At 46.9% G+C, this 14,331-nt stretch overlaps 1 protein-coding gene across 1 annotated transcript; it reads right to left on the bottom strand.

The window, feature by feature from the left end:
- Positions 1–10,649: 10,649 nt before the first annotated feature.
- Positions 10,650–13,985, bottom strand: LOC132566100 (uncharacterized protein K02A2.6-like; the record flags this gene model as incomplete). Its single annotated transcript, XM_060230845.1, has 4 exons — positions 10,650–11,262; positions 11,422–11,861; positions 11,991–13,103; positions 13,656–13,985. Coding segments are annotated over 4 exons (2,496 nt in total), but the record flags the coding sequence as incomplete, so codon positions are not given.
- Between the last annotated feature and the right edge of the window lie 346 nt (positions 13,986–14,331).

Here is a 14,331-nt window from a genome sequence, read left to right as displayed (position 1 = left end):
CCTGTGGAGAAACCCCCTCCCCCACACACTGAGTTTTAAAATTGTGTGTGTGTGTTTCTCTCTGAAAGTGGCAGGGAGCCAGTTCAATTGCCTGCTTGATTACATCCACACATATGTTAACGACCCAGGTAGGAAAACCAACTGAGGAATTTGGAGCAAGGAAATCTCCAGGTGATTCCTGGAGATTTCCCAGAATGCCTTCCAGGAGGGCTCCCAAGATGCATCTGTGACCGGGTCAAAGGGTTGGAGGGAGTGATGTAAAGTGGGTGGAGACAGGGATTTAAGAAAACTTCATTGCAAGGGAGGTTGGCCTTGGGATGCTTGGCTGAAAAGGACACTGTGCTCTGGTCTATAAGTAGCCTGATATAGAAAACCACTAAGAAACATTTTTTATTGTTATATAAATGTAAACAGAGTTAATACATTCGGTTTCAATATAACATTCTATCACAAGCCAGGGTCAACCTTTTTCTCTTTCAAACCCCCCCCCCCCAAAAAAAAAATAAAGTCCATAACACAGCCAATTAATGTGCAAAAATCTTGTCCAAAGGAGGGAATCAGGAAATCTTTACAGCTTTCATACAGATGCCCCTTCTAGATAATTCAAGATGTTTCAATTCTGTTCTTCTTCAGTTGTCAGAGTGCTAAATGGAACCCAATTTCAATAACTTTTCATACAGACACAAAGTTCACAGCTTACAACAATGAATCAGTGGGTTCTCTATAAGGGGTTTTCGCACATGAATTGACGGTGTTATGGACTTTCATTTTTTGGAGGGTTGAAAGAGAAAAAAGTTGATCCTGTGATTGTATACATTGGCTTGTGATAGAATGTTATATTGAAATTGAATGTATTAACTCTGCTTACGTTTATATAGCTATAAAAGATTGTTTCTTAGTGGTTTTCTATATCAGACTGCTTTTAACACTAAAAACCCCTAGTTTGTGCTTCTCATCTGCAAGCAGGCAACCATCTTTTTCTGCCCATGAAGTCTCCCAGGTAATGGGATGTAAACAAGAACTCTGTAACTTTAAAAGATTATTAGTGCCTGCCCTATTTTAACATCAGTTAGGGTTTGTCTAGAACAGAGAAAGGGGATTGCATTTATGACCAAATTTCTTTTGAAATCCATTTGCTGATTTAGTGCTGTACTTAAGGATGCTTGTGAATATTTTGTTTTCAATAAATCTTTTTTTTTTTACTTTGGAGGTTGGTTCTCAGTCTCTGTACCACCTAGATTCCACCACCATCTGGGACACGCTTGTGTAAGAGAGGGGTCCGGGTTGGGAGGAAAGCAGTCAGTGTGTGCATTTCTTTAGGGGAATCCAAAAATTGTAATTGGTCCCCATAGTAACCAGGCTCTAGGTAGCAGAGGACATAGTGGTGGGGCCTCAGGTTGGAAAAGGGAGCTAAGAGAGCCCTGTCCCTCCTAGCAAGAAACCCACCCTAAAGTGCAGGTGATCTCAGTGAGTTACCACTGTAGAAGGAAGAAGTAACCCCTCCAAGAGTCGGCGATGCCAAGGAGGGGTAGGCACAGCAGGGTCTACAAATCATGACCTTCTTACAACTATTATCAAGGCAATGGAGTACAGTAGTTTGCCTAATTGTACCTGTCTTGTGCTGGCAATGACATTTTAATGGAGGGGGGGTGACTTTTCAAATACATAATTCATTTTTTTTCCTATTTTGAATTCCTTTGAAGTTTAAGGAATTATGAAAACAGTTATATCCTTTCACTCCCTGAGCTGCCTGATGCTGTATCTGCTCTGGCAGATTTGCCTCAGGTTGCCTGCTCTGTTTTGTTTTTCCACACTATTGTTGACCTTGTTCTGTAAAATGACATTCCACTGTTGCCTTTTAGTGAAATGAAGAACTTACGATCCTTCTATAACTAACCTTTAAAAGATCCCTCTTGTCTTCATCCTCCTATTAACCCCCAACTATAGGAGTGAGGTGACATGTGCTTTCTGGTAAAACTTAGCCTTGGCATTGAGGGATTGCAGAAATTTCCAGCAAGTCTAAAGCCATCCATCATGAAGTCACATTTATGGTTGCAACTTTGCTTCCATCTGTAAATGTTTTCATTTTTGAAACTAAAGAAGTTAGTCCTTAACTTCTCAGTTTGGCCTTAAGATAACCTATTTTCAGAAGTCAGCAATATGGATAACGTACTGAGTGTTTTCTATATAAAACTGGATAAAGGCCTATCAGGTGAGATAGATGGGGACTGTCCAGTTCTGCCATCCATCACTAAGGTCATTGTTTCAGACAGACCAGGGAAGGTGGCCACATTTGATTTATATTCCCTCAGACCAAATACAGTCTCCTATAGGAATTATTAGTATTTCTTCCCTGGAGTATGAAGCTTCAAGTAAAGGCAGTTAAGGTGAATTCATTCCCTCTCCATGGACAACCCAGCCAATAAGAGTAAAGTCATGTTCTAGGTGCATAGTCCCAACTGGATACTATGGCTTGGAATCCACCTAGGTCTGCATAAGCTCAAAGAAGGGTTGTTTGCACTGATTCTTCCCTCCCACTGCAGCCCAAAACACACCTGGAAATGCTGGTCCTGGGGAACTGGAGATCCCCAGAATTAGCTTGGAGTGGAATTGTAGGCCACCAACAAATAATTCCCCACGCCTCCTCTCCCGCTTGTCACACCCACAGAAATCTAGGCAGGATCCAAACGTGTTATCTTGTTCTCAGTAGAATTAGATAAAATGTTGGGAACCAGCTTTCATATGGAAAGTCCAGCCCAACTGCCAAATGCATAACATGATGGATAGAATATGTATGGAGAGATGACCTGAATATTGCAGGGCCTCATGCACAGAGATGCATTGTACCTTTCACTAGGGTCCATGGTAGCAAAAGTGATGCCAATCATTATCAGGGAACCTTCCCATATTTTAACCCTATTACTTGTTTCCTTGGGGCAAGACTTTTCTTGTTATCAGACCCTCACTAGGGGAGAAAGTAGAAGAAATGCATTTAGAGTTATCCTTATGTTGGATCTACCTCTGTTGATCTAGTATCCACACACATGCAAATTCAGTATCATTCCATCCTGGATCAGACACTGTGAAGGGAAAAAAAAAGATATTTCACATGTATGTGGTTTCCAAAGTCTGGTCTCTGCATCTAGAACATGGAGCAGAATATATGGCTTCCATCTCTTGGTTGACAACAGTACAAAATAGATGGCTAGTCAACAGTCCAAACTGCCTGTTTATGAGAATCTTCCCTCCCCAGACCCAGACTTTCCCAGGTTTCACTCCAAATCTCCAAGAATTTTTCAACATGGACAATCCTCTTTTGTCCTGAAGAAAGAATGTTCGGGGGGAAGGGTCTAAACAGGAGAAAATTAAATGATGTCTAGACAGTAGCACTGTGATAAATATAATAAAAATGGGGATTGTATAATTAAACTAAAGCCTAAACACCAATCAAAGAATTTGAAAGACCACCTTGGATAGTGTCAGATGTTATTTTGAAGAGGTTTTTTTAAGTGCATAGATAATCTGTAAAATATTTCAATATTCCTATTTGACAGAATTTTCCTTTTGTAGTGTGTAATGCTACCAGATGAACTCACTGGCAACAGTGTAATTTGAACATTTCTAGCCCCAAGTATTCCTGCCTCTGATCTTTGTTAAAGCAATGCAAATGTGACAGATTTCTGGATATTTTATGTCACAATCTTTTAGACAATTCTATTGAGCTGTATGACATGCCAGTCAAGTGCCAATCACTTGCCTGAACTCTTATATTTCAGTTTTAAATGCTATTTTTGGTTTCTCTTGAATCCAAAAGCTTTTTTAAAAACAATGCTGTTCCTGACTGAAGCCTAAAATAGTAATATCCAGGGATAGTTCATGAGTACGATTTAGGACAAATTAGCCACGATTCTGTCCTATGGAATGGAATGGGACTTCACTGCAACTAATTTTTGGTTCTTCATGCCCCAAGTATTTGGTTTTCGTGCCATCACAATTACAACATATAAAATATGGGGATTGGGAATCAGACCTCACAGAGATATTGTACTCTTCTTGTAGATTTTATTGCACTTAGACATTTTTGAAATCTGTAAAGTAATACATTCAGTAAAGTGTCTTTTAAAAAACTCAAAAAAATCTCTTAAGGCCAAGAAATTTCTGAAACACAGCTCCTTTTCTGCTCCCTTTGATTGTAATTATTTTTATTCAGACTCCACAGGTTTCAATTTCAGGTCTTTTCAGTTCTTCATGATCCTACTGGTGTGTTATATAGACTCTAGGTCTAAGGTGACTGAATTTGTTAACTCCAAAATACTTCAGATTTTCTTGACTTTGCTGCAATGATGCAGAACAAAATGTAACCCTTAGTCTCTTGAAAGTCTTGCTGTATTACTGTTGTATTGGTTTTCCAAACCCAGAATGGAGAAAAACCTATATTCTGAAGAGTTCTTGGAGGGCCTGCAAGGGTCCCTTTTTATTTTATTTTTTGGTAGGACCAGAGTGGCAACGGATTTTTATGAAGTATAAAGGAAGTCTATTGAGTTCTAGGGAATGCAGCAAGGAATTCCTAAGCCATAACTGATGAACCATGACTGATAAAATTTACGTGGTTCACAGTGGAAGTAGGGTTTGCAGATTACAGCATTAATTATGAACGGACAATAACAGCAGTGTAGTTGAATTCCCAGTTCAGGGATTTACAGCTGTCATGCATCAGACAAACAAGAAGTTACCAACCTGACATTGGAAATGAGAGCCAAGGAGCAGAAGGCAAACAATTTCATTCATACCCTTGGGCTGCAAAGGCAGGCAACCAAAAGAGGAGATAAAGCCTGGCTTCAGTGTGAGTGAATTCCTACTTCAGTGCAAGCGAATACTGCTAACCTTCCAGCTTGAGGCCAAGTTTACCAAAGGTGCCATAAGATTTTTTTTTAAAAAGATTTCTCTCCTCAGAGTACAGAAACATAGCCTTTCTCCTGATGGAATTAAACTTCATGTACATGCAACCCATTCTAAAGCAGAAAAGCTATTTCGGTAAGATAAACCACACATACCGCAACATATTCAGGTACAAAGCATTTGAGCCAAAAGGCTTAGCCTGTTGTGTCTTCAAGTTGTGAGTTAGAGAAGTGTGAATGAGTCAGAATGATGGGACAGAATGATGGGATTTAGAGAGAGTGTTCAGCCACCTGTAACAGTAAGCTTTACAATGAAAATATGAACACTGAGATAACTGCTTCGAAGGAACGGCTGACATGTTGACAGAAAGAAAATCAGAACTTGTGATATTTCCATTGAGCCTGAAATGATTTTGCCTTATGTTAATGAAAGGATTTTATTGACACATTTTACTGTCGTCAAAGTCGGACCCTATTTTCATTTTTCTTCCCCGTTACTTGTTGGAGCTCTTTTGGTTCCATAATACCAATTTCTCTTCAGAACAGTTTGACAAAATTCTGTGCAAATAATTTGACTCAAAAACAGAACACTGTTTTGGAAAGGAATGCCAAAATAGCTGTCCAAGCTGTATGCTGTAATAGCCTTTTAAAATACTTTTGTAAATACAAAGAATTTTTCTGAGGCTAGAACTAGATTTTTCTTCCTGTTTTTCATGCATTTTAACTGAATGAAATGTTTGTTTCTTTGAAAATCCAAACAGTCTCTCTCTCTGCAAGTTCTAAATGCAGCACTTGCATCTGGTATTTCTGACATAATAAAATAATCTGACATTTTTCATAGAAGAGCAGGAAATGTACCTTTGAGAACAAAAAAAATGACAGTGATGTAACCCAATTGAGAAATAATACGTATTTATTACCAATAAACTTTGAGGACCAGCTTTCCCAAGAAAGGCTGGATTTGTGTGTGTGTGTGTGTGAAAGAGAGAGGGTATTTGTGTGAGGGGGGGGGGGAGTTCTTTTACAAAAAAAGAAGTTAGGGTCCAAAAGGTTAAAGGTGAGTTCCATTCTTGACCAGTTCTCATGTTTCCCATTATCCAAGGCTATTGGCCTCTATTACAATTAAAATTTGACAAACCCCAGAAACTCCATGAAAACAATGGGTACAACATTTTCACTTCAGCATACTTGTAACATCTGTTGCTTACAATTCATACAAAATATGTTTCCCGTGATTCAATTCAATTCATTCCGTTTCCAGACCTGCTTGTTTAACTAGCCTTTGGGTTCACTTAATTATGGCTCAAGCATTAAATTATATTTATAATGTGTCACAGGTAACTCAGACAGTAAAATTAGCTTTAGCTCAAGGAAACTGCTTAATTGTCTTTATTATTGCCTCCAAATGACCAGAAACACAATATAGAATATGAATGTGGCTGTTTACAAAATAATGGCTATGCAAAACATTAACATTGTAGGCTCACCATTCTGTTTTTACATAGGTTTGTCACAATCCTTGAAACTGCCAAAATACAAGACTGTAGCCCCAAAACTAAAGTTTGGGCAGCAATTAGTCTCTCTTACCAAACATTTTATATGAAATTTGTTTGAATTCAGACTCTGAGGAAATATTTGCAAGAGAGAAGATATCTGAGAAAATATTTGCATGTCTTAACCACACCTCAGAATACCAAGTGTAGGTAAAATTACTGAGGGGAAATGGACTATCATTCTGTTTAATACAGTCAGAGACCCATCAAGTAACATAGCATATCATTGCATAAAAAAGATATGCAGTATAACCAAATAACAAAATATACAATTCAAGGCAGACACAATTTAAAACCTAGGCATGCAAATTCCAATATTCCAATTCTAAAATTTTAGACTTATAATTGATAAAATAATTAAACATTTTTGCCTAACACTTTTTTCTCATAGATTGAATAGTAAATATTGTCACCTTTAAGGTAATTTCCTGGTCCCTGTCAGCTAAAAGTTTATCTAAATAAAATCTTGTATCCCTCCCCAGAAGTTGACTACAGATCGAGGATATATAGGCCATCCAAATATTCTGATAAAGTTTGCATTTGAATAGATGTTCCCTTGTCTCTATCTTCCCCTTCCCGCAGATCTTTCTTCATATGGGCACTTTTTGTATTTGCCCTCTGTGACCACTGAGGGTAGCATATCCACTCTCATAAGAGTAAATGCTCTTCTATAGTCAGCTTTATCAAGATTCTGTAGGTATGGCATCATAACAACTTGGTTTAAATGATCCATGCCTGGAAGATAACATTCAATCTGAGATAGGTCATGCTGTCTCTCGAGATCCAAAATTCTTTGTTTTAAAAACGGTTTGAGAAGGGGAAATATGAACTAAGCATTTGAAAAATTTATTTTGTTTTACTGAGACCAATGTAAGGTTGACAATGGGGTTGGGAAAAGCTTGGAGATTTTTGGAAGTGGAGCTTGAGGACAGCCAGGTTTGGAGAGAGGAAGGACCTCAGCATGGTATGTCATACAGCCCACCCTCCAAAGCACCCATTTTGTCCAGGAGAACTGATCTTGGTTGTCTGGAGATCAATTGTGATAGGGGGAGGTATCCAGATGTCCCCTGCAGGTTGGCAACACTAGGTAAATGTCAGTTTTTAATAGGAGGTTGTGGTGCATAAAAGATTGGCAGTACAGGCTTGAAGGCAACACAAATGTTACAACCTCCTTCCATGGCCACCTGGCTACCAGCTGATGTCTGCTGTGCTGTCTTTTCTCATTTATTATCATCAGGGCTTTTTTGGAGGAAAAAAATCTAGCAGGAACTCATTTGCATATTAGGTCACACCCCATGATATCACCATTGTTTCACATAGGGCTTTTTGTAGGAAAAGCTCAGCAGGAATCCATTAGCATATTAGGCCACACACCCTGACACCAAGCCAGCCGGAACTGCATTCCTGTGCATTCCTGCTCAAAAAAAAAAAAAAAAAAAGCCCTGATTATCATAGACCAGAGTATGGTCACCTCTTTGTCAGGCAAAGAGGCACAAGACTCTGACAAGGAGGCAGCTGGTCTCCTAACACCTGGTCTCCTAACATAGAAGGAAGCAGGTGGGATACCTCCAGGAGCCCCCTTTGATTTGCAGCAGGAACCCCAAGACTTTGATACAGCCCCAAAGTTGCTGTCCTTTAAGTGGAAACTAGAGATTTTTTTTTTAATTATAACAGATCTCCAGACTACTCAGATCAATGCCCCTGGAGGAAAATGGCTGCTCCGGAGGGTGGACTCTGTAGCATTATAGCCCACTGTGGTCCTTTGTCTGACCCAAGCCCTACCTTCTCCCCACGCTCTACTCAAAGTTCCAGGAGTTTTCCCAACTGAAATTGGCAGTTGGCAGCCTTAGCCAGTTTGCTCACCCTAGGATACAATCCTACCTTCTGATATGAACTTAGACCCTGAATCCTTCACCTCAGAGCCTGTTGATACACCAGCCAATCCCTTAAGCCTCTCTAAGTCCTGAACAACCCTGTCACAAAACTCATCACTGTAACTGGCAATTTTAAGTGCTGGTGGGTGAAGGGGCTGTAACTCCACCTCTTTGCAAGTGTATGTAAGGTCTCAGCTCACCCTCAGCCTTTGTTGGAAAGACTGTTGACTTCATTTCCCTGATTAAACTACTGCCTAGACTCCTGGACCTCAGTCTCAAGCAGAGCAATAACATGTGTGGGTAGCAATTAGTAAACAAAAGAGAAAGAGAGAAACTTAGGTCTAAATTATTTTTACATCTATGGCAGGGGTGGCCAACAGTAGCTTTCCAGATGCTTTTTGCCTACAACTCCCATCAGCCCCAGACTGGGGCTGATGGGAGTTGTAGGCAATAAACATCTGGAGAGCTACCGTTGGCCACCCCTGATCTATGGTGTTTATCATGTTCTTCATCACCCTGGAAGCCTCTTTCCAAGTAGGCGGCATGTAATTACCACTTACCTGCATACAGTTCAGAGATAGTAATATGTTTGTTATCAAGCACATTTTGGAATAATTTCTCAAATGTCGCATCCAATGTGACTGTACCTGATCTTTTAAAAACAGAGCAAAACAAAGCCTGGAAAAGATCCAGGTTTATTTTTATAGAGAAGTTAATGAACGTTCTTCCATAAACTCAAAAACAGCTTTCACTGACAGTTATTGACAAAATATTGCACATATTAGATTAAAAGAGTTTCCCCCACAATACGTACTGTAAAATAATCATAAAATAACTGTATGCTGAAGGCCAATTACAGCAGAAAGAACAGAGAGAATCTTTTAGGGCTCACAAACACATATATTCAGAATATATGTATTCTCTCCACCACCTGTGTCCTGTCAGCATTCAATCAACAGTGCACATTGTGTGATGTACATATGCAAACAGAAGGGAAATGCTGAAACAAGCCAGAGCTCAGAATTTGGCATTTTTGCTTCTTTCAGTTCAGGATTCCTCTTTTCTTATTTAATAGCAGCCATTATTTTTATTATTTGCTTTGAGATATCACCATATAACAGAACTTTTTTGCTGGTTTTTGGTGTTTTCATGCTGGGTGGCCAACGTATTTAAAATACTATGCTCTCCATGTGTTTCAAACGTTACAAACATGGGAGGCCAGTACAATAAGGCAACCAAATCTCTCTCTCTCTCTCTCTCTCTCTCTCTCTCTCTCTCATGATAATGAATTCTTTGTCATTTTGTTTATGAGCAGGCCTCAGATTCAGTGGGAGCTCACAGGAGCGCAGCTCCTGAACCTTTCTGAGAGTTCCACCTCCTCTGTAACGTACTCGAGGCGGAGACGAGAGTAGGGCAACATGGTTTATTAGGAGCACGTTGCAAGAGAGCGAACACGCGGGCCGGGTCCCGCTTATGTACAATCCCGGGTACAGCCTACTGGGTTGGTTGGGCCAATCCAGCCCCGTTGAACTTCCCGCCACAGCTGGAGATAGGCGGGGACAGGCTCCCGGCGCTGGGGCTCCTGGGACTGCCCAGTTGCCCCCCCCGTCGGGTCGCATGACATTTCTTGATACACTACACCCCTCCCCCCCTGGTTAATGTACAAAGTCCTGTAAGTATGCGGGGGGCCGGCGCTCCCGAGTGGACCGTCTGGGGGGTCCCGGTGGCGGCGGCGCGGCCGCCGAGGATGGTGCCTCGGTAGGTCCTGGAGTGGACGGGGGCGGCCCGTCCGGTTCAGCGGATCCCTCGGTTTCGGTCGGTTCCGGTACCTCCGGCGCCCGCATCACGGATGTTGGGATCGCGTCATCTGGGCGGTCTCCGTTAGGCTCCTCGCTGGATATAGCCTCGTCCGTGTCTGTGGGGGCCTCCGGAAGGGTGCGGCGCCTCAACTGATCAATGTGCCGCCGTAGTACCTGGCCCCCCTCCGTTGATATGTCGTAGTGGTGGGACCCGGTTACCCTCAGTACCCGCCCCGCCACCCAATCGGGGCCCCTTGCATAGTTTCGGGCGAAAACTGGGTCACCCGCGAAGAAACCCCGGGCGGCGTCTCGGACTTCGGGGCTCCCGCGGGTGTCTGAAGCCCGGTCGGGATGCAGCCGGTCCAGCCGGGTTATGAGTTTGCGTCCCATGAGGAGCTCAGCCGGGCTGACTCCTGTGACTGGGTTAGGGGTGATCCGATTATCGAAGAGGAACGCGGCCAGCCTGTGGTCCCAGTCCCCCTGTACAATTCGGCCGAGGGCCTCCTTTGTTGTGCGGACCATCCGCTCCGCCTGGCCGTTGGTGGCCGGATGGAAGGGAGCCGACCTTATGTGCCTGATCAGGTATCTTTGCAGGAACGCCTGGAAGTCGGCTGAGGTGAAGGCGGCCCCGTTATCAGAGACTATGGTGTCCGGGATGCCATGTGTGCATAGGACCCTGCGCAGAGCTCTGATCGCGGCTGTGGATGAGGTGGACCCTACGGGGATGACCTCCAGCCATTTGGTGTAGGAGTCCACTATTATGATGAAGGTCTGCCCCTGGAATGGGCCCGCAAAGTCGATATGGAGTCTCGACCATGGTTTCCGGGTGGACTCCCACCTAGTGACGGGGGCGCTGGGCGGCTCGGGCCGGGATTCCTGGCAGGTCTGGCACCCGCGGACCCAGCCCTCGATCTCCCCGTCCATTCCCGGCCACCAGACGTAGCTCCTGGCCAGAGCCTTCATTCGCACTATGCCGGGATGAGTCTCGTGTAGGGATTCTAGAACACGCTTTTGGAGCGGAGGTGGAATCACTACCCTACTGCCCCAAAGTATGCAGCCCTTGTGTGCGGCTAATTCCTCCCTCCTCGCCTTGTAAGGCTTGAATTCTTCCCCCATGTTTCCCTCTGGCCACCCCCTCACCACCCAGTCGAGCACCCGTGCCAGTGTCTTGTGTTTCTGGGTGGCCTTGGCCACCTCCGTTGCGTGGAGGGGTGGCTCTGGGAGGCTCTCTATCATCATGACCTGGTGTGCGGGTGCGGGGTCCGGACCCGTCTCCGGAAGCGGCAAACGGCTAAGCGCATCCGCGTGTCCCATAGCCTTGCCGGCCCTATGAACCAGTGTGTACGTGTATGAGTTGAGGAATTGGTTCCACCTCAACACGCGCTGTGAGAGTATTTGGGGGGTTTGTCGGTCTGGGGCCAGTAGACCTAAGAGGGGCTTGTGGTCCGTGGCAATGGTGAACCTTCTTCCATATAGATACTCGTGGAACTTTCGGACCCCTGCCACGATTGCCAGGGCCTCTTTATCTATCTGCGCGTAGTTGCGCTCGGCTGAAGTGAGCGTGCGGGAGTAATATGCGACCGGTACCTCCCTCCCGTCCGGAAGCTGGTGCCCCAGGACTGCTCCCACCCCATACGGCGACGCATCGCAGGCCAGGATGACGGGGAGGGCCTCGTCAAAATGGTGGAGCACCGCATTGGACACCAGGACGTCCTTGACCGCCTGAAACGCCGCGGCCTGTCGTTTGCCCCAAACCCAAGGGGCTTTTTTGTCCAGCAGCCGGTGAAGGGGCTCCGCCAGGGCTGCCTTGTGGGGGAGGAAGGAGTGGTAAAAGTTGAGCACCCCCAAGAAGCTTTGGAGCTCCGCTTTACAAGTGGGAGCCGGGGCTTGCACGATGGCTCGGGTCTTTTCTTCCGTGGGGTGGATTCCTGCTGCGTCAACGGCGAACCCCAGAAACTCTACCCGTGGAACCCCCAGCAAGCATTTCTCTCTCTTGACCTTGAGCCCCGCTGCCTGGAACCGGCGGAGCACCTCTCGAAGGCGGTTGCCGAATTCATCGGGGTCCGGGGCGGCGACTAAAACGTCGTCGAAAAACGGCTGGACTCCTGGGATCCCTTTAAGGAGAGCGTCCATTAGGCTCTGGAAAATCCCCGGAGCGACGCTAACCCCAAACTGAAGCCTCTTTACCCGGAAAGCCCCCCTGTGGGTCACGATCGTTTGGGCCTCCGCCGTCTTATTGTCTACTGGGAGCTGCTGGTAGGCCTGGGCCAGGTCTAGCTTCCCAAATATCCTAGCCCCCGCTAGGGCGGCCAGGACATGGCTCACCACCGGCACTGGATAGGGGTTGTCCTGTAGTGCCTTGTTTATGGTGCATTTATAATCGGCACAGATCCGCACCTCCCCGTTTGGCTTGATGGGGGTAACGATGGGGGTTTCCCAGGTGGCGTAGTCCACCGGCTCCAGGACGCCTTGTGCCGTGAGGCGGTCTAACTCTGCCTCGATCTTAGGTTTCAAGGCGAACGGAACCCTCCTGGCCTTGAGCCGAATCGGTCTGACCGTGGGGTCTAGGGGCAGGGAGATGGGCGGCCCCCGGTAGCTCCCTAGGGACCCATCGAATACCTCGGGGAATTCCTTGCAAATCTCCCCGAACCCCCGGGGCGTTATGGTCTGGCCCACCCCCTCCACGCGGATTCCCAAGGGTTTGAACCAGGCCAGACCTAGCAGGGTGGCCAGCTGGCGCTTAACCACCAGGATGTCCAGCGGGCCGTGGAAGGACCCCCGCTCGACTTGTACCCGCGCCCACCCCGCAATTTGCACCGGGTTCTTCTGGAAGTCCCGGAGTATGAAGTCTGCCGGCCGAAGTTGCAGCCGCTGGCGGGGACACAGTTCTCTTAGGGTTTCTTCCGCAATAAGGGAAATGGAGGACCCTGAGTCCACCTCCATTTGGCAGGGGTTCCCCTCTATAAGGACCGCCACTTTGATTTTATCGGGGGAATCGTGGGGCAAGTTCAGTACCTGTAGGGACGTGGAGTCTACCGCGTGGGACTCCGCGGACTCGTGGTACGTGGTCGGCTTCCTGCGGTTGGGCTTGGCTCGGCAAGCCCTGGCAATGTGGCCGGTCTTTCCGCAGCTCCTGCAGTCCCAGGTCCGGTATTGGCAGTCTCTCCGCTCGTGGGGGCCGCCGCAGCTGGCACACTTGGTGGCCGGGGCTCTCTCCGACGCTGGTGGTCGGTCGGTCGCTCGGGGGCGTTGGGTCGCTCTGTTGGGTGGCCCGGCTGGGCGGCGTAGCTGATGGGCTTCCTCCTCCTCGGGGCCGTCTTGGTCCAGCTCTCCGTGGTGGGCAGCTTCCATCTTGGCCCGGGGAAACGTTCGTGCGGTTCGTTCCCATGCCACCGCTTCGCTGAAGGCGGCCTGGAGAGTAAGCTCTTCTTTGGCGAAGAGCTTCTGCTGGAGCCTCTCGTCGCGGAGGCCCCACGTGAATCTGTCCGCCAGGGCTTCCTCCAGTTGGGGGAGGTTGCAGTTCCCGGCGAGTTTACGGAGGGCCGCCAGGTAGTCTGCGGCGGACTCGCCCGCGATCTGGTCCCGTTTGTGGAACAGGAACCTGCGAGCCACCCGCGAAGGCTGTGGTGAGAAGTGTCCCGTGAGGAGTCGGATGATCTCGTCGTAGGATTTCTCTGCCAGACGGGCGGGTGCCGAGAGACCCTTGGCGATCTCGAACGTGGCAGGCCCGCAGACGCTCATGAGAACGTCCCTCTTCGCTCCGGCGTCGGTGATCTTGTTGGCCCGGAGGTAGAACTCGACCCGCTCCGCGTAGGACTCCCATCCCTCTGGATTGGTTGGGTCGAAGGGCTCGAGGTAGCCGGTGATTCCGCCTTGGTTGGCCATGATGGCGGCGACAGTCGCTTGTTGCCCAGATCTCCGTCGTAGCCGCTGCGGCTAGTATCCCACCTTCGTCGCCAGTGTAACGTACTCGAGGCGGAGACGAGAGTAGGGCAACATGGTTTATTAGGAGCACGTTGCAAGAGAGCGAACACGCGGGCCGGGTCCCGCTTATGTACAATCCCGGGTACAGCCTACTGGGTTGGTTGGGCCAATCCAGCCCCGTTGAACTTCCCGCCACAGCTGGAGATAGGCGGGGACAGGCTCCCGGCGCTGGGGCTCCTGGGACTGCCCAGTTGCCCCCCCCCCGTCGGGTCGCATGACATTT

This window comes from Heteronotia binoei, chromosome 1 (genome assembly GCF_032191835.1).
Source record: "Heteronotia binoei isolate CCM8104 ecotype False Entrance Well chromosome 1, APGP_CSIRO_Hbin_v1, whole genome shotgun sequence".
Lineage (NCBI taxonomy): Eukaryota > Metazoa > Chordata > Lepidosauria > Squamata > Gekkonidae > Heteronotia > Heteronotia binoei.
Note: the sequence above shows the minus strand (reverse complement) of the source record. Positions and strands in the feature narration are given on the sequence as shown.